The sequence below is a fragment of the Gigantopelta aegis genome, chromosome 15 (genome assembly GCF_016097555.1).
Source record: "Gigantopelta aegis isolate Gae_Host chromosome 15, Gae_host_genome, whole genome shotgun sequence".
Classification (NCBI taxonomy): Eukaryota; Metazoa; Mollusca; class Gastropoda; order Neomphalida; family Peltospiridae; genus Gigantopelta; species Gigantopelta aegis.
Window position 1 is genome coordinate 9,217,829 of NC_054713.1, and position 19,477 is coordinate 9,237,305.

Genomic DNA, 19,477 nt, shown 5'->3' on the forward strand with positions numbered 1-19,477 from the left:
GTTTCAGTAACACTGACTTTGAGTTTGACTTCGATTGCAGGTACTAACCAAAGTAAACCAAAGAAACGTATGTGAAGAAAAGGGAACAAAAGTTAATGATCTATCCAAAATGCTTAAATATTAAAAATATACTAGTAATTGTAGAGTTAATATTATAAAATACAGAGGGAGACAGACAGACAGACATGCAGAAATTGAGAGGTGGAAAGAGAGAAACAGAGACAGAGAGAGAGAGAGAGAGAGAGAGAGAGAGAGAGAGAGAGAGAGAGAGAGAGAGAGAGAGAGAGAGAGAGAGAGAGAGAGAGAGAGTGAGAGAAACGAGAAAAAAGAGAGAACCAGAGAGAAAGAAATGTAGACAGACTGTGATGAAGGATAGAGAGAGAGAGAGAGAGAGAGAGAGAGAGAGAGAGAGAGAGAGAGAGAGAGAGAGAGAGAGAGAGAGAGAGAGAGAGAGAGAGAGATAGAGAGAGAGACACACACACAGAGACAGACAGACAGAGAAACAAAAAGAGAGAAACAAAGAGAGAGAGAGAAAGAAAGAGACAGAGAAAGAGAGACAGAGAAAGAGACAGAGAGAGAGACAGAGAGAGAGAGGGTGGGTCTAGACTGTTGCGAGCAAAATTTATAGGGGTGGGGAGGGGTTGAGATATGCTCAGCATGAAAATGTATTGAAAAAAAAAAAAAAAAAAATTGCTTTGAGAAAGGATGGAATGGTGCATATAAATGATCCATTGCTACTAATGGAAAAATATAGCAGATTTCCACTCTAATACTATACGTCAAAATTACATAAATGTTTGACATCCAACAGCTAATGATTAGTCAATGTGCTCTAGTGGTGTCGTTAAACAAAACAAACTGTTTAACATCACATGTGCCCTACATTAATGTGAGTAATGTCAAAGTGGGTTGATACATTGCTTATATCAGTTCTGCTTGAAGATATTATCACCTACAGAGAATGTTTCTTGTTGAGACAACCCATTTAACAAAACAGTAAAAAATGTAACTTTCTGAAATACTACTTTCTAAATGACAACTCCCACTGCACCGACATGCACTGTGTCCCGTAATACAAACACATGATATTAATTTAACTTTAAACCCTAATATCTGTAAGTGCATGCGAAACTGCACAGGATAAACATTATTTGATACTTCAAACAAATTATAAGCATGAAAATCTTCAAAATTACTCGGATAACTAGAGTGTCAGCTTTTAGTTCATGCTTTATCTCGTCAAGGACAATGTTATCCAAGAAACTTACCCGGTCAGGCAGTACAAAGTCTATCACTCTTTTCTTCTGACTTTTATTTTTAGTTAAATATGAAAAAGGTATACGTCCTTTCTCTATGCATGGTTGGTCTGGGATCGATCCCCATTGGACTATTTCTCGTTCCAGCCAGTGCACCACGACTAGTATTATCAAAGGCCATGGTATGTACTACCCTGTCTGTGGGATGGTGCATATAAAAGATCCTTTGCGGCTAATCAAAAAGAGTAGCCCATGAAGTGGCAACAGCGGGTTTCCTCTCTCAATATCTGTGTGGTCCTGAACCATATGTCCGACACCATATAACCGTAAATAAAATGTGCTGAGTGCGTCGTTAAATAAAACATTTGTTTCTTTCGTTTTCTTTACTATATATCCATCCATTTATGTCTCTAAATCGGTCCATCTACATGAACATGTACCCCATTCATTCTTCTCTCAATCTACCCTTTGTGTATCTGCATACCCTGTAAATCTACCTTTTGCAATCATCCATGTTCAATTTAATCTATCTTTGTGTCCCTTTGTGCCACTCCACATCCCTTAATCAGCCCTTTATACTCTTCTGTTTCACCCTGCATCTATCATTGTATCCCTCCAACCCCCTAAATCTAACCTTTGTACTCCTCCACACCTCTAAACCTGCCCTTTATATTCTTCAATACTGCCTTGAATCTGCCCTTGATTCCTTCAACAACCTTAAATCTACCCTATGCACTCCACCACACCCCTCAATCTGTCCTATTTTACTCCCCACACCCTTAAACCTGCCCTTTATACTTCTCAATACCACCTTGAATTTTATCTTGTATCCCTTCACACCCCTAAATCTACCCTTTGTACTCCTCTACACTACCCCTAAATCTGCATATCTATCCATCTAACCTCCTAAATCTGTCCTTCCCCTACGTACATATCCCTCCATTTTCTGTCAGATCTGCTTGTGCAAGTATCATCCTGCACCCCTTCCTCCCTGCATGCATGCCACTCCCCAAAATCTGCCCTGTGTACCAACAGGTGTTGGTTTCAAGAATCACTCGAGGTAAGACAAGAAAATGAAAAGTCAACACTAATAACTGGAAGACAGTATCAAAGAACCGCTTGAGACGAATTACTGCATACAAACATGAGATAAGCTGAACACACACACCGAAACATGTACAATCAACATGCAGATTTCTGTCTGCCTTCTTTAAAACTCATCATATCTCTCCAATTTGTCTAAGTGATCGAGCAAAACGCACAAGGAAGAGAAATATAAAAGGCTTTCACTCAACTAAAGGGTCAAACCCGGAGATTTATTAGTCTCCAGTCGCTCCAACCTGAGGGGACTATAGGTTTTTTCTGTCTTATAGGTTTTTTTTTATCTGTTTTTCTGTTTGTCTGTCTGTCTGTCTGTCTATACATTTGTCTTTCTGTCTGTACAGCTGTCTGTTTCTCTATACATCTGTCTGTCTATGCATCTTCTGTCTGTCTATACATCTGTCTGTCTATCTATGCATACATCTGTCTGTCTGTCTATACATCTGTCTGTCTATCTATACATACATCTGTCTTTCTGTCTATACATCTGTCTGTCGGTCTGTCTATACATCTGTCTGTCTATACATCTGCCTGTCTGTCTATACATCTGTTTGTCTGTCTGTACATCTGTCTGTATGTCTATACATGTCTGTATGTTTATTATACATGTCTGTCTGTCTATACATCTGTATGTCTATACACATGTCTATCTATACATCTGTCTGTCTGTCTGTCTGTCTGTACATTTGTATGTCTATCTGTCTATACATATGTCTGTCTGTCTATACATCTGTCTGTCTATACATATGTCTGTCTATACAGCTGTCTATCTATCTATGCATCTGTCTATCTTAAATTGTCCTGTCTGTATGTTTATACATCTGTTTGTCTGTCTTGTCCTGTCTATCTGTCTGTCCATTTATCCGTCCTTCCATTCATCCATCTGTCTGTCTGTCTATACAGCTGTCTGTCTATACATATGTCTGTCCGTCTATACAGCTGTCTGTCTAGCTATACATCTGTCTATCTTAAATTGTCAGGTCTGTATGTCTATACATCTGTCTGTCTTGTCATGTCTATACATCTGTCTGTCCATCCATCCATCCTTCCATTCATCCATCTGTCTGTCTGTTTTGTCTTGCCTATCTGTCTGTCCATCCATCCTTCCATTCATCCATCTGTCTGTCTGTCTTGTCTTGCCTATCTGTCTGTCCATCCATCCTTCCATTCATCCATCTGTCTGTCTGTCTTGTCTTGCCTATCTGTCTGTCCATCCATCCTTCCATTCATCCATCTGTCTGTCTGTCTGTCTATCCCTCATGTAGTTTACTGGACCTTTTTTTCAATGCCTTAAGATACTGGGCTGAGATTTGTATGTATATCGTTATCATATACATGTGTGTAGCATTACAAATGTACTTTGATATACCCATTTTTGACAGTTATATGACTCTTGAATTCAGGAGATTGTTGGGCACAGTAGAGGACATGTATTGCTTTATTTTGTTCAATGTTACCACTAGAGCACATTGATTTATTAATCATCGGCTATTGCATGTGAAACATTTGGTAATTTTTGACATAGTATTAGAGAGGAAATCTGCTTAATTTTTCCAGTCATAGCAAGGGATCTTTAATATGCACCATACCACAGACAGAATAGCACATACCATGACTGTTAATAAACCAGTTGCGGTGCACTGACTAGAACGAGAAATAGCCCAATGCATGGGCCCATCGATGGGGATTGATCTTAGACCGACCAAGCATTAGGAGAGTGCTTTATCACTGGGCTACGTCCGCCCTTCATTGCTTTATATTATCACAGCAAAAACTTTCTCATGCACGTCCTACACAAGATATATATTTTACAATAATGAACAAAACAATATAAATATTTTCAATACATTATTTACTGCATGGTCATTCATAAACATTATGAGACGATTTGCAAAATTGCGGTTTGTCCACCAAAGTGTTGCAAATTTCAACCCATTACGAACTATACAGTTAATGGTTTAAAAACATTTACTGGCCTCGGTGGCACAGTGGTTAAGCCATCGGACTACAGGCTGGTAGGTACAGGGTTCGCAGCCCAGTACCTGCTCCAACCTAGAGCGAGTTCTTAAAGGCTCAGTGGGTAAGGCTACTACACCCTCTTCTTTCTCAGTAGCCACTAACCAACTAACAACTAACCCACTGTCATGAACACACAGCCCAGATAGCTGAGGTGTGTGTGCCCAGGACAGTGTGCTTGAACCTTAATTTGATAAACATTTGACAATTCTTATATTTAATGATACAGAAAACCTGCTCCTCCCCACCCCCCCCACCCCCCCCCCCCCCCCCATTTAGAAGCAAGGGATCTTTCATAAGCACTTTCCCCCGGACAGGACAGTATATACCACAGCCTTTGATATACCATTCGGGAGTGGGGGTGGGAGCAGGGGGGTTACACTGGTTGAGATGTGAATGTCTTTCAAATATCACTTGACATATATATATTGCTGATGGATATAATATTTTATATTGATAGGTAGATGGATGGACAGACAAAGACACACACAGATATGTAGATAAAAAGATACCTTTTAAAAGACAGAAAGACAGATAGACAGACAGGGAGATAGACAGGGAGATAGACAGACAGACAGATAGACAGACCGGGAGATAGACAGGGAGATAGACAGACAGACAGGGAGATAGACAGGGAGATAGACAGACAGGAAGATAGACAGACAGACAGACAGGGAGATAGACAGACAGACAGGGAGATAGACAGACAGACAGACAGACAGACAGACAGGGAGATAGACAGACAGGGAGATAGACAGTCAGACAGGGAGATAGACAGACAGACAGGGAGATAGACAGACAGAGATGGACAGAAAAACAGAAAGGGAAACAGACAGACAGATAGACCAACAGACAGGGAGATAGACAGACAGACAGACAGGGAGATAGATAGACAGACAGGGAGATAGACAGACAGACAGGGAGATAAACAGAGATGGACAGGAAAACAGACAGACGGACAGACAGACAGACAGACAGACAGACAGACAGTATATTGGATACAGACTTCATCAGTGAATCAATATCCCATCTACATTTGTCATTGTATTTATTTTGGCAGAACTCCAACTAACAACTGGAAAAGTCATCTTAAAAAAAAACCCCGACTTTTTTGTGTCGGTGGTAAACTGTGTATATTATAAGTACAAACAGGCGATGCAGCTATAGGCACTAAGTGTCCACAACAGACAGAAATCTCCCACGCAGCCATGCAGGCCCTGGCCAGAGTCATTCCGGAAAAGCCTGAACCAATTACTAAACCAACTTTATTGTTTTTCTACACTCAACCAGCATTTTTTTGTTTGTTTATTTGTTTGTTCTCCCAATTACGTTTGCTATTCCACTCCTCCACAAACCTCCCCCTTCCTCCCCTCCTCCCCCATCCCCCCATCCATCCTTGTTGTCCAGAAGGGACATTGGAGAAGACATTATTGGGTTCTCCATACATACGACACCTGTTTGCAATTAGTGCTTACAGGAGTATTTTCCTGTTGTTACTCTTATCCTGTGCATACTGCTGCAGTCAAAAAAAAAAAAAAAGTGTCGGCAAAATCGGTGGGTCTCCTAACTCTTTACACTACTTTACACGTGGTAGACAAACCTGTCTGTTTGTCGTCGAATACCTTCGAATACCGGCGAAGGTTTCACACAAGACGCTTCCCCAAGCGAAGGTGCGATGATACAATGTTGTGTGTATACAGTCAGTTTCCACCTGGAATCTCTCGTGGGCCATGTCTCGTGTGCCGAAATCGCCAATAGCTCAGACACGGAGCTCTGTTTGTCAGGGTGGAGATCAGCCGAGAAGTTGTTTTCTCCAAACACAAAGACACGATGGGAATCACTGCGCAAAGTCGTTCCGTCGGCCGCGCAAATAGCGTTTGTAATTTTAAGACAATATTAAGTTTACCGAGACCTGTAGAATCTACAGTGTCATTTTGCAGGATCTGTCAGGTTAAACTATTAACTATGTGGCTAGGAATTCCCAATGAGTTAGCCTTAAACATTGTTCACATTGTTCACTGTTCAAACATACATGTGTACAGTCAGCTTATTTGGAAAAAACATTTTAAACTTTTTATTTTTTTTACAAATTGATAATTTTGTAAACATTACTGTCATTTTGGAACAGCGTTTTTAAATTCATTTATTATTAAAATACTTTTTTTTTCAGCTGTTCCTTCTTCAAATGAAAGAAAGAAAGAAATGCTTTATTTAATGACACACTCAACACATTTTATTTACGGTTATATGGTGTCAGACATATGGTTAAGGACCACACAGATTTTGAGAGGAAACCTGCTGTCACCACTACATGGGCTACTCTTTCCGATTAGCAGCAAGGGATCTTTTATTTGCACTTCCCACAGGCAGGATAGCACAAACCATGGCCTTTGTTAAACCAGTTATGGAGCACTGGTCGGTGCAAGTGGTTTACACCTACCCATTGAGCCTTGCGGAGCACTCACTCAGGGTTTGGAGTCGGTATCTGGATTAAAAATCCCATGCCTCGACTGGGATCCAAACCCAGTACCTATCAGCCTGTAGACCGATGGCCTAACCACGACGCCACCATTCTTCAAATGAAGTTATTTTTGTGCAGCTTTAAATATACATGTATATTGTTAAAACCTAAGGGCCAAATTTATGAAGCCTGTTTTTTTTTAAACGCAGATGTTTAAGCATTGTAAATGTATGTAGTTACACACGTGTGTAAGACATAAACTGATGTTTAAGCATTGTCAATGTATGTAGTTACACACGTGTGTAAGACATAAACAGGTGTTTAAGCATTGTAAATGTACGTAGTTACACATGTGTCTAAGACATAAACAGGTGTTTAAGCATTGTAAATGTAAGTAGTTACACACGTGTGTAAGACATAAACAGGTGTTTAAGCATTGTCAATGTACGTAGTTACACACGTGTGTAAGACATAAACAGGTGTTTAAGCATTGTCAATGTACGTAGTTACACATGTGTGTAAGACATAAACAGGTGTTTAAGCATTGTAAATGTACGTAGTTACACACGTGTGTAAGACATAAACAGGTGTTTAAGCATTGTAAATGTACGTAGTTACACACGTGTGTAAGACATAAACAGGTGTTTAAGAATTGTAAATGTACGTAGTTACACACGTGTGTAAGACATAAACAGGTGTTTAAGCATTGTAAATGTACGTAGTTACACACGTGTGTAAGACATAAACAGGTGTTTAAGCATTGTAAATGTATGTAGTTACACACGTGTGTAAGACATAAACAGGTGTTTAAGAATTGTAAATGTACGTAGTTACAACGTGTGTAAGACATAAACAGGTGTTTAAGAATTGTAAATGTACGTAGTTACACACGTGTGTAAGACATAAACAGGTGTTTAAGCATTGTAAATGTACGTAGTTACACACGTGTGTAAGACATAAACAGGTGTTTAAGAATTGTAAATGTACGTAGTTACACACGTGTGTAAGACATAAACAGGTGTTTAAGAATTGTAAATGTACGTAGTTACACACGTGTGTAAGACATAAACAGGTGTTTAAGAATTGTAAATGTACGTAGTTACACACGTGTGTAAGACATAAACAGGTGTTTAAGCATTGTAAATGTACGTAGTTACACACGTGTGTAAGACATAAACAGGTGTTTAAGCATTGTAAATGTACGTAGTTACACGTGTGTAAGACATAAACAGGTGTTTAAGAATTGTAAATGTACGTAGTTACACACGTGTGTAAGACATAAACAGGTGTTTAAGCATTGTAAATGTACGTAGTTACACACGTGTGTAAGACATAAACAGATGTTTAAGCATTGTAAATGTATGTAGTTACACACGTGTAAGACATAAACAGACTCTGTAAATTCAGCCCTTAAAAGTTTTAACAAATGTTTAAATATTAAAACAAAATTAATTGTTGTTCTTCTAACATACATACACCAACACACAACTGAGAAATATTAAAACATGTTTTTTCTTCTTTTCAGATTTCTCACATTTAAATTTAGAAGGTAGGATTTTGAACTCTTATGAAATTAAACAAAGTGTGTATTGTCTTATAAGCAAAATCCAAGAACAAAACTTTGTTTTGGATATAGCATTAACTTCAAAACAATTAAAACTTTTAAAGCCATTGATCTTTGAAAACCTAACAATTTAAAACATGGACACTGGTCAGTAAATATTTCATATCTCAGATATAAAAAAAACTTGTCATTTTTTATAAACTTTTAAACATTATTATTCTTGTTAATAAAAATGAATTAAGATATCCAGAAACATATATCAATTATTGACATTGACAATACTAATTGATTAGCTAATTGATTATAATAAGCTTCTCGTCACAGTACCATACTACATGTATATTATGTACAGCTAAAATTTCCATTAACAGAACAAACAATATTAAGTAAAAAAAATAAAATTACATTTTAGTGAGTACATGTATTGTATATATACCATAACAAATTCGCCAATACATTGTTTTCATATAAAACCAATATTAATTAAAACAAAATAAAATTAGAACATGTTAGCAACTATGGTATAATTACCATAAGTAATTAACCAACACATTGTGTTTTTTGGTATTAAACCAATATTAATTAAATAAGTAAAATTTCCACATTTTAGCAACTACAGTATGGTATATCATAACCAATACTCTTTTGTACTAAAAAATAAATAAAATAATAATAACAAAATCGACTGAGTTGAAAAAGTAAAAATATTATCCATATTGTTTAAATATAAGAATTCAGAATGCACTTTGGAAAGCATTAATTAAAAGTGTATGTTCTTACAATTATTAACCATAAAAAAAACAAAATAAGTTTTAAAATCTTATATAAACTATACTTAAAAATATGAAGTAATTCTGAAATATGAGTACATCCAAATTAATGAAGTGAACAAGAATTAACACATACAACCATAAAGAAAATGTCTACAGCAAAAAACAGGACAAGGAAAAAAATTGAATATAGTCCACAGCAGAAACAATTAATATATTACAACTCATTTAGAATTTTTTCTCTCTGTACAGATGCAACAACATACAACTACAGCAGGGATTGAAAGATCCTGCTTCAAGTCCACACCAATCTGTGACAAATTAGTTTATCTCCCTCTGATAAGTCAATTAGTGGTGTGAGACCAGTCTATTGTCCCGCTCACAGGGCATTATGGGATCTGTGCTATCATCTCCCCAGGGGAATCACAGCATATGTACAATCACTGATAATTTATCATGTCCTCTTAAAACTGTTTATCTTCGGCTTTGATTCATTGTTTGTTTTGAAATGCGATCGTGTGGAGATACAAGTGTAATTTGCCCAATCCCTAACTAGCTTGATTAAAAGGTGATACCATAATTGTTCTAGGGTTTGGAAAGAAAAAAGATAAAATGGAATGGTGTGTGAAATGTAATGTGAAATATGACAGTCCTAGTGGTGGAAATTATAGACTGCTAAGTAACAGTTGTGGAAATGACTTATGATAACTAGGACAGATCCTAGCAAGGGAAGTATGCATGGTGTATAGTCAAACACAAGTCCTATAGGAATGATAGCTGATGGGGTGGGGTGGGGTGGGGTGGGGTGGGGTGGGAGCGCAATTTCTAGTGGTGGATCACAGTCTTGGGGGAAGGGGGGGGGGGCATAAGTAATATTTTATCTGCATTTATATAGATTAAGACAAATAAAACAGCCCCCCACCCCCCAGCCCAATTCCCAAGGGCTAGCATGCACAGAGAGAGAGAGAGAGAGAGAGAGAGAGAGAGAGAGAGAGAGAGAGAGAGAGGGGGGGGAGGGAGGGAGGGAGGGAGGGAGGGAGGGGGGGGGAGAGAGAAAGAGAGAGGGGGGAGAGGGAGGGAGGGACAGGGAGAAAGAGAAATGGGGATAGAGAAAGAGGTGGGGGAGAGAGAAATATAAAAAAGTTCACTTTGTAGTTTAAATTTCCTTTTTTCATTTGAACTTTTCTTGCTTATAGCCAATTAAGGTTAAAGCATGCTGTCCTGGGCACACACCTCAGCTATCTGGGTATTCTGTAGAGGGCAGTGGGTTAGTGGTTAGTTGTTAGTGGTTAGTGAGAGAGGAAATACATACACTGTCCCATTAAAATTATTCTGCATTGTGCCTCACATCCAAGGTAAAGAAAGAACAATCTTTCCTAGTCTCACTAACCATAATCTTATGTAGTGTTGTTGCAGCCACAGATGTTCATCTGAATGCATGTTTAAGAAAGTTTAAATTAAAGTTTAAAAACAAAATAATAATAAAATAAATTTTAATTTAAATTTGTAAAAAAATTTAAAACATGCATTGAGATGTTCATTTATAGGTGTAACTACAAACCAAGTTTGATTAATGCAGGACTTACAGTTTTTGTGAGAAATGGAGGTAAATACAAAACATTAACATTGAGCTAAATGCTAAAATATTATTGTGCTGGCATCACTAAGGCTACTGGAAAATAGTCATACGGTACCATTTAAAAAAAAAACCGAAAAGTTGTTTTAAAAAAGGGTCCATGACTTACCTCCCATGCACACGAAGGATCTTCAATGGATGCTCGAATAATTCCAGCAAACGGACCAAGTTTCGTTCCCGCTGGAATGTCAATCCTCGTCCAGACCCCAAGACCGGAGTAAAACAGTGACTGTCTTAGCTCGAAATCAGCAGGCACCTGGATATCTTCCACGGCTGGTGTCGGTTCAGACTTCATCTCAAATTGAGGATTCTCTCGCTTTAAGATCTTAAACTGTGAATCATTTCTCTTGGATACATCAAAGTGTGAATTGTTTATCTCGGATACATGAACTTGAGGATTATTCTGACTTTTTGTTATGTCCAATGGAGAATTCTCTCCCTTGTTTACATCTGTCTGTGAGTTGTCTCCCTTTGTTAGATCGAACTTTAAATTATTTCCCTTTACGGTGTCTAATTGTGAGTTGTCTTCATTCATTATACTGAGTTGGGAATTGTTTCCCTTTGCTGTAGCATTTTGTGAGTTGTCTACCTTTGTCATATCGAACAGGGAATTATTTCCTCTGGACATATAAATGTTTGAGTTCTCTCCCTTTGCTATGTCAAATGATAAATCATCTTCCCTTGTTCTGTCGATGGCTTCAAAATCAGCAACATAGCTCGCAGATCTCGGGAACTCATGAATCACGTCGCAATCTGGAAATAATTAAAGAAAAACGTTATTCTTAAAATTATGTTCTTCAAAAATCTTTTTGCAATTATTTTTAGAAGGAAAAGGACAATGGTGACATTTGTTGATTTAGGCTTACACTGTTTTGCTCCCACAACCCATTTAAAGGTTGAATGATTCAGAGTTTACAATGAGAAATCTTGAGCAAAATCACAGTCACAGAACAAGAATTTCTAAAAGTGTATTTTATAAAATAAAAAATATAAATACGTATTACACAGGCATGCATATGCAGCATAATAGAGAGCCAAAGAAAACAACATTTTTGTTACAAACATCTCAGCACTTTCAAACTACAGCTGTTTATGGTCTGACCTGACATATGATTATTTTGACACTTGGTTGAGAGAGAGAGAGAGAGAGAGAGAGAGAGAGAGAGAGAGAGAGAGAGAGAGAGAGAGAGAGAGAGAGAGAGAGAGAGGGAGGGAGGGAGGGAGGGAGGGAGGGAGGGAGAGAAAGGAGACAGAGAAAGAAAGAGAGCAAGAGACAGAGAGAGAGAGAGACTGATTGAGAGAGAAATAGAAAACGTGATGCTACCCTACACACAAGCTTGTCATATTAAAACCCTACAAGGAATCTTTTATATACACTTTCTCATAGACAGAACATTGCACACACTGAACGTACTAAACCTGTAACACTGACTGTTCGTGCTGGGTGCTTGTTCTACCCCTGAACTAGATCCAGCTCCCTACTCAATGTTGCATAGTACCAAAGAAAAGAATTCAGCTGCGTCTGTGACTGGTAGTAATATGTGACATTGATTATTTGTGCAAATACTATTATCCATTGACAATAAATAAATACACTTTTATTTATTATACAGTTATTATGCGGTATATACCAGAGATTGAAACTAATGCGGGGTACCCCCACAAATGAAACTGCAATTTTCAGCAAAAATGACAGTTGCTATTAAAAACATTGATTAAATCTCTTAATTGGTATGTGACCCCCCATTTTCTTGCAGGTAGATTAGATGTGAGGAGCCACACTTTCTATTGCTGTACTTCCTGGGTGTGTTGATACGCTGCTTATATCAGGGTTTTTTAGTAAACGTTAACATTATCGGCAATGGGAATTGATTTGGTCTATTAGAACCTCAAGTCTTTACACCACCAAATGTTCAGTGATTACCTCAATGTAGCTCAGTAGTACTACTATTATCTAAAAAAAAGTAACACAGGGCCACACACTAGATTTCTACAGTTATCTATTTTGTTCATTTCCAAGAGCATCAAACAAAGATTAACACACCACAAATATCACTTAAAGATGAAAAGTAAACAAATAAAAATATTTAAAAAATAAAATAAAAATAAAAATTAAATACATGTCATAAAACATATCTTTTTCCAAAGTTTTCAGATACGTTCAACCTTCAAAGGCAGAAACTCACGTTGTTCTTCATTTTTGACAAGGGATATTTGTGTTTTCAAAAATGGATAAAAGACCTTTCAAACTGGTGGTTATTACGGCTTGTAAAATGGTCGGATGGACAAAGGGGCCAGGCAGGCCTGTGTAAACATTGTCGTCACCACCCGATCAGCTGGTACTCAGGGTGCACATGAATGATGTGTTTTACGACGAGTCGGCAAGGCAATGCAGGAAAGAGGCAGAGATTGTCTTTGTGATTTACTGGTGCTTTCAAACACCACACAAACGGAGCAGTGGTTAAGTTGACGGGTTGCTAACTGTTAAAAAAACAACAGGCTTGATGGGTGGGGCAAGAGAAATATGTAGAAGGATGAGTTGATAGATGGATGAATGGATCAGTGGGTTGGTGGGTGGATGGATGACTTTTGGGTGGGTGTTTTGGGTGTGTGGATGGAAGGGTGGATGGTTGACTGGAGGATGGGTTGTTGGATATATGTATGGACTGATGGGTAGAAGAGTAGATGGACAAATTAGTAAGTGGATGAATGGATAAATAGATGAATGGATGGATGAATGGATGGATGGATGAATGGATAAATGGATGGTTGGATGGATGGATGGATGGATTATAGATAGATGTATGGATGGATGGATGAATGATAGATAGATTAACGGATGGATGGATGGATGGATGATAGATGGATAAATAGATAGGTGGAGAGACAGATGAATAGATGGATGGATGGATGGATGGATGATTGGACAGATGGATGGTTGGATGGACAGTTGACAGATAGATGGATGGATGGATGGATGGATGGATGGATGAACAGATGGACAAACAGATGGATGGACAGTTGACAGATATAGATGGAGGTATAAATGGATGGATAGATGGATGGATGAATAGATGGATGGATGGATGGATGGACAGATGAATAGATGGATGGATGGATGGAGTACATGGATGGAGAAAATGTAAGAATGGCTGGCTATCTGCATGGATAGATAGATGCATGCATGCATGAGTGACTATCTCGAACATCTAACAAGCTAAGAAAGAAAGAAAAACAAAATCACGTTTCATTCCTTATTCATCAGGCACAAATATACACACCCTCCACCCTTACAATGAAGACGTCCCAGGTGTGAATGTGAGAAAAAGATGAATTACGGAGATAATGGCTCAAAGTAGGAGAAGTTGGGAGTCATCCTAAAGGAAAACATACGGGCAGCTGCTGTTACGTTACAGCTGATGAAAACAATATAAATCTTGATCACGATCTCCCATCTGTCTTGTTCTGATGTCAATACACAATACCCTGATGATGCAGGTCATTAAGGAGGCCATGATAGTTAGATTCGCAGCCAGTCCTTTTTGATGCAACGTTCAGACCCCATTATCTTACATACACCTGGTTTCTTGCTAATTCTATCTGAGGATAATGGTTTAACGAGTTTTTGTTTAGTCGTCTTAATTCCATGATAATATTTCATCAACTTGTGTTTACAAGACGTTTGACGTCTATGGTATATAGCATGATGCATTGTAAGTAGAAAGCATCCATTAGTTTGTAATTGATTAAATGTCTTTTTGTTTTTAGATGAACAAAGATATCCATTAATTAAAGTGACTGACGCTATTTTTTATACACTACGACATATTTTTCACTATTAAAGCTATTTTTTGATAATTTAAATTAGAAATACTCACATTTTATTATTTAGAATATTAATTTTCGTACACCTGAAGTGGTTCTAGGGCCCAATTTACAAAGCTATATAAGGCTCTGCTAGACAACAAAGCATCCATTGCTTGAGGAACTTGATGGACGCCTCAGGAAACAAGGAAATGGACTAACTTCAGACTAACATCATCATCCAACAGGGAGATGCGTTTTCACCAGCTTCGGACCGGAGGCGATTGGCGGGCTTTTCACAATCATTTCATTCCCTTCCAATCATTCCCACCCTTCCTTCCCATCATCTTACATTTAACGCCTGGTTAGCTGTATGGATAACTTGGGGGTAGGTGGGATGGGGGTGGGACGCCGTGATAGGATGCTTATTTGGGTGAGGTAGGGCGTAAGCGGTTTCAGCCGATAGTTTGCCTGGTAGGAGGCCTCCCCCCCCCCCCCCCCCCCGGCACGTCTGCCCCATGGAAATCTGGCCCCGCTGCCAATGTGCTTTGCCCGGTGTTGGATCGCACTATGGATTGGGCGCGATGCCCCCCCCCCCCCCCCCCTCCTCCTTTGTTAACCCTTTATTCTCCAGGGCTTAAATAATTAAATAAAATTACCTCCCAATAATTAAAAGAGAGGTAATAATATTATTTCAAGTTTGGACTAGCCCGACTAAAAATAGCACCTAACTAAATAAAATATAAATAACCATAATAGTTAATATATTTAGTTTTGGAAAAGGTGCATAGTAAATTTATGGCACATATGGTGGTGCATTAATTTATAATTATTCCCATTCCCCTTTTATTATTTATAATTAGGAATTAGGTCCTATCTATAAATTTAGTAATTCTCCCCAGCAACCAACTACTTCCCCCTCCCTACCCCCTCCGGCTGTGGAGTCGTGAGCTGGCTGTGTCAGTGCATGAATCCACGGCGGGCGGGCCTGAACCGTAAGGATATGGGCACATTAAAAAGAGTTTCCTTCCTTCCTTCCTTCTTTGCAAGTCTTTTAGCATTGCACTGCGAGATCGCAAAGTTGCGAGAGTTTAGTGAATTAGGCCCCTGGTCATCCAAGTATTATGTAATACCCCAAAATGCATTTTTTATAATTAAAAAAAGGCACGTTTGTCTGAAAAGTAATGGTTATCGAGACACACACTAGTTATTTTTGACGGTATTTCCATGTTTTAAAGGCACGTTTGTCTGAAAAGTAATGGTTATTGAGACACACTCCTTGATAGTGGTGAATACAGCACATATTCCTCATCACGGTCCATGGATGGCAACATTGTCATGGGTTTCCTTGAGAGTGGAGAATACATCACATATTCCTCATCATGGTGTAGGGGTGGCAACATTGTCATGGGTTTCCTTGAGAGTGGTGAATACATCACATATTCCTCATCATGGTGCTGGGGTGGCAACATTGTCATGGGTTTCCTTGAGAGTGGAGAATACATCACATATTCCTCATCATGGTGTAGGGGTGGCAACATTGTCATGGGTTTCCTTGATAGTGGCGAATACAGCACGTATTTCTCATCATGGTGTAGGGGTGGCAACATTATCATGGTGTTTCCTTGGGAGTGGTGAATACATCACATATTCCTCATCATGGTGTAGGGGTGGCAACATTGTCATGGGTTTCCTTGAGAGTGGTGAATACAGCACATATTTCTCATCATGGTGCTGGGTGGCAACATTGTCATGGGTTTCCTTGAGAGTGGTGAATACATCACATATTCCTCATCATGGTGCTGGGTGGCAACATTGTCATGGGTTTCCTTGAGAGTGGTGAATACAGCACATATTCCTCATCATGGTGCTGGGGTGGCAACATTGTCATGGGTTTCCTTGAGAGTGGTGAATACATCACATATTCCTCATCATGGTGCTGGGGTGGCAACATTGTCATGGGTTTCCTTGAGAGTGGAGAATACATCACATATTCCTCATCATGGTGTAGGGGTGGCAACATTGTCATGGGTTTCCTTGAGAGTGGAGAATACATCACATATTCCTCATCATGGTGCTGGGGTGGCAACATTGTCATGGGTTTCCTTGAGAGTGGTGAATACAGCACATATTCCTCATCATGGTGTAGGGGTGGCAACATTGTCATGGGTTTCCATGAGAGTGGTGAATACATCACATATTCCTCACCATGGTGCTGGGGTGGCAACATTGTCATGGGTTTCCTTGAGAGTGGTGAATACAGCACATATTCCTCATCATGGTGTAGGGGTGGCAACATTGTCATGGGTTTCCTTGAGAGTGGTGAATACAGCACATATTCCTCATCATGGTGTAGGGGTGGCAACATTGTCATGGGTTTCCTTGAGAGTGGTGAATACAGCACATATTTCTCATCATGGTGCTGGGTGGCAACATTGTCATGGGTTTCCTTGAGAGTGGTGAATACATCACATATTCCTCATCATGGTGCTGGGTGGCAACATTGTCATGGGTTTCCTTGAGAGTGGTGAATACAGCACATATTCCTCATCATGGTGCTGGGGTGGCAACATTGTCATGGGTTTCCTTGAGAGTGGTGAATACATCACATATTCCTCATCATGGTGCTGGGGTGGCAACATTGTCATGGGTTTCCTTGAGAGTGGTGAATACAGCACATATTCCTCATCATGGTGTAGGGGTGGCAACATTGTCATGGGTTTCCTTGAGAGTGGTGAATACAGCACATATTTCTCATCATGGTGCTGGGTGGCAACATTATCATGGTGTTTCCTTGGGAGTGGTGAATACAGCACATATTCCTCATCATGGTGTAGGGGTGGCAACATTGTCATGGGTTTCCTTGAGAGTGGAGAATACATCACATATTCCTCATCATGGTGCTGGGGTGGCAACATTGTCATGGGTTTCCTTGAGAGTGGTGAATACAGCACATATTCAGTATCTTTTGGAAATTTTAAAAACAATTTCTATAAGCATCTGTGATATTTTCAAATATGTTTTTTTAGTTTTTGTTGAGGATTCAGTGCAGTATTGGTTTGTTTATCGCAGCTCAACACACTGTTTCCATGGTATTTTCGCATATTTTAGTTTAAGTATGTGGTGTTGTTCTTGTGTACTTTGAAATCTGGTTTTTCATTTTGGTTGTGCAGTATCGGTTTGTTTATCGCAGCTGCATACATTGTTTTCACAGTCTGACCATAGTGTTAATTTGTGTCTTTTTGAAGATTTTATTTTTGGCGAGTATTTAATGTTCACAGGCCTTTGAAAACTGTAAGAATGATCGTTTTCATTCGTAACCTATATTCCGTTCACACATTAAATTTAGGACATTATTTACATTACACAGACATAACGAGTTACACAAAAAGAAAATGGGTTACCTGAATTTATTTATTAATTTTTATTAACAATGTTGGAATTTTATATTAATCTTCATCATATACCTTTGTTTGACACCCTACAGTCAATGTGTTTTTTTTTTTTTTTTTTTTTTTTTTTTTTTTTTTTTTTTTTTTTTTTTTTTTTTACTGTCCTGTCCCGTCCCACCCCGTTCTGTTGTTCTGTTCTGTTCTGTTCTGTTAGTTTATTTTGGGGGGATTTTTTGGTTTGATTTTGTTTAGCTTTGGGTTTGTTTTGTTTGTTTTGTTTGTTTTGTGTTTTTCATAAATTTAATCCTTTAATGAAATAACAATTTCCATGCAAACAATAAATATTCATTTTATATTCACCCAGTTCTATCTCTTTTACTTAAATTTTATTTATCGTCACCCGATATGAACCATTTTTGCTTTATCTAACGGCCACCCGATATGTTAAATACTCTTGAATCCCCATTAAACTATTATCCTGTGCATTTATGCCTGACAAAGCTATCAGGACAAATCGTCTTTAATATAATTACAGTCAAGGAAGATAATCATGCCTACTTTACTGCCAATTATCATTCAGGATGTTCGAACAATGCGCTGAAAATCTGTCAATTCAGTTTTGTATTCTGCACTAAGTTGTCAATGTCCATGCATGCAATTTATCACTTCTGCGCACAACGACGGTGTTGCATAATTGATGTATCGTTTTCATTGGTATTTATTTTCTGTGGATCCTCTTAATGGAAGACAGACATACAAAATGCTGTCGTACTGGGATAACGCCGTATTTTATTGATCGCATTGATTTGAGAAATAGGAGCTAGTCGACAGCAGAGGACAATGGTGAAATGGCTTTTCAAGATTTGTTTTTTAGAATTGTCGTGTGGGAACGGTATAGCACTACATGGTACGTCTCATTACGCCGTTAGACAACAGATGTTGTGATAGACAAATCTGACATGAAGTCACTCAATAATAATGGCCAGTGATGTAGCTAATAGAAAAAAAAAAGAAGAAAAAAAAAAGTATTGATGAAATAGATCGATTGTTAAAAATGGGTCTACGAGTCTGAATCTTTACGTTTAAATGTTTTTTTGTTTTTTTTAATATATAAAACTGAAAATTTAATATTATGTTTAAAATAATAATAGTAGTAGTAATAATTATGAAATTAAGTGAATGAATAAATGAATGAATGAATGAATGGACCAACGAATGAACAAATGAATGAATGAATGAATGAACAAATCAATTAATCTGTGAAAATATGTAATTAAAAAAAAAAAAAAACATAAATAAATAAATTATTGAATGAATTAATGAAAGAATGAATGAATGAATGAATGAATGACATAAAATAAAATAAAATAAAATAAAATAAAATAATAATAATAAAAAAAAACCCATAAATATACACATCATGAGTTACCCACCACTAAAATAGAGGAACTCGTTAGAACCAACCAACTGTTTTACC

At 38.2% G+C, this 19,477-nt stretch overlaps 1 protein-coding gene across 1 annotated transcript; it reads right to left on the reverse strand.

The window, feature by feature from the left end:
- Positions 1 to 16,388: 16,388 nt before the first annotated feature.
- On the reverse strand, positions 16,389 to 16,907 carry LOC121390329 (early nodulin-75-like). Its single transcript, XM_041522117.1, has one exon. It carries the CDS (start codon positions 16,905 to 16,907, stop codon positions 16,389 to 16,391), a length of 519 nt encoding a protein of 172 aa, XP_041378051.1.
- Positions 16,908 to 19,477: the final 2,570 nt, after the last annotated feature.

Coding starts and splice junctions, on each gene's coding strand:
- LOC121390329 (XM_041522117.1), bottom strand. CDS start 16,907: ATGTTGCCACCCCTACACCATGATGAGGAATATGTGCTGTATTCACCA.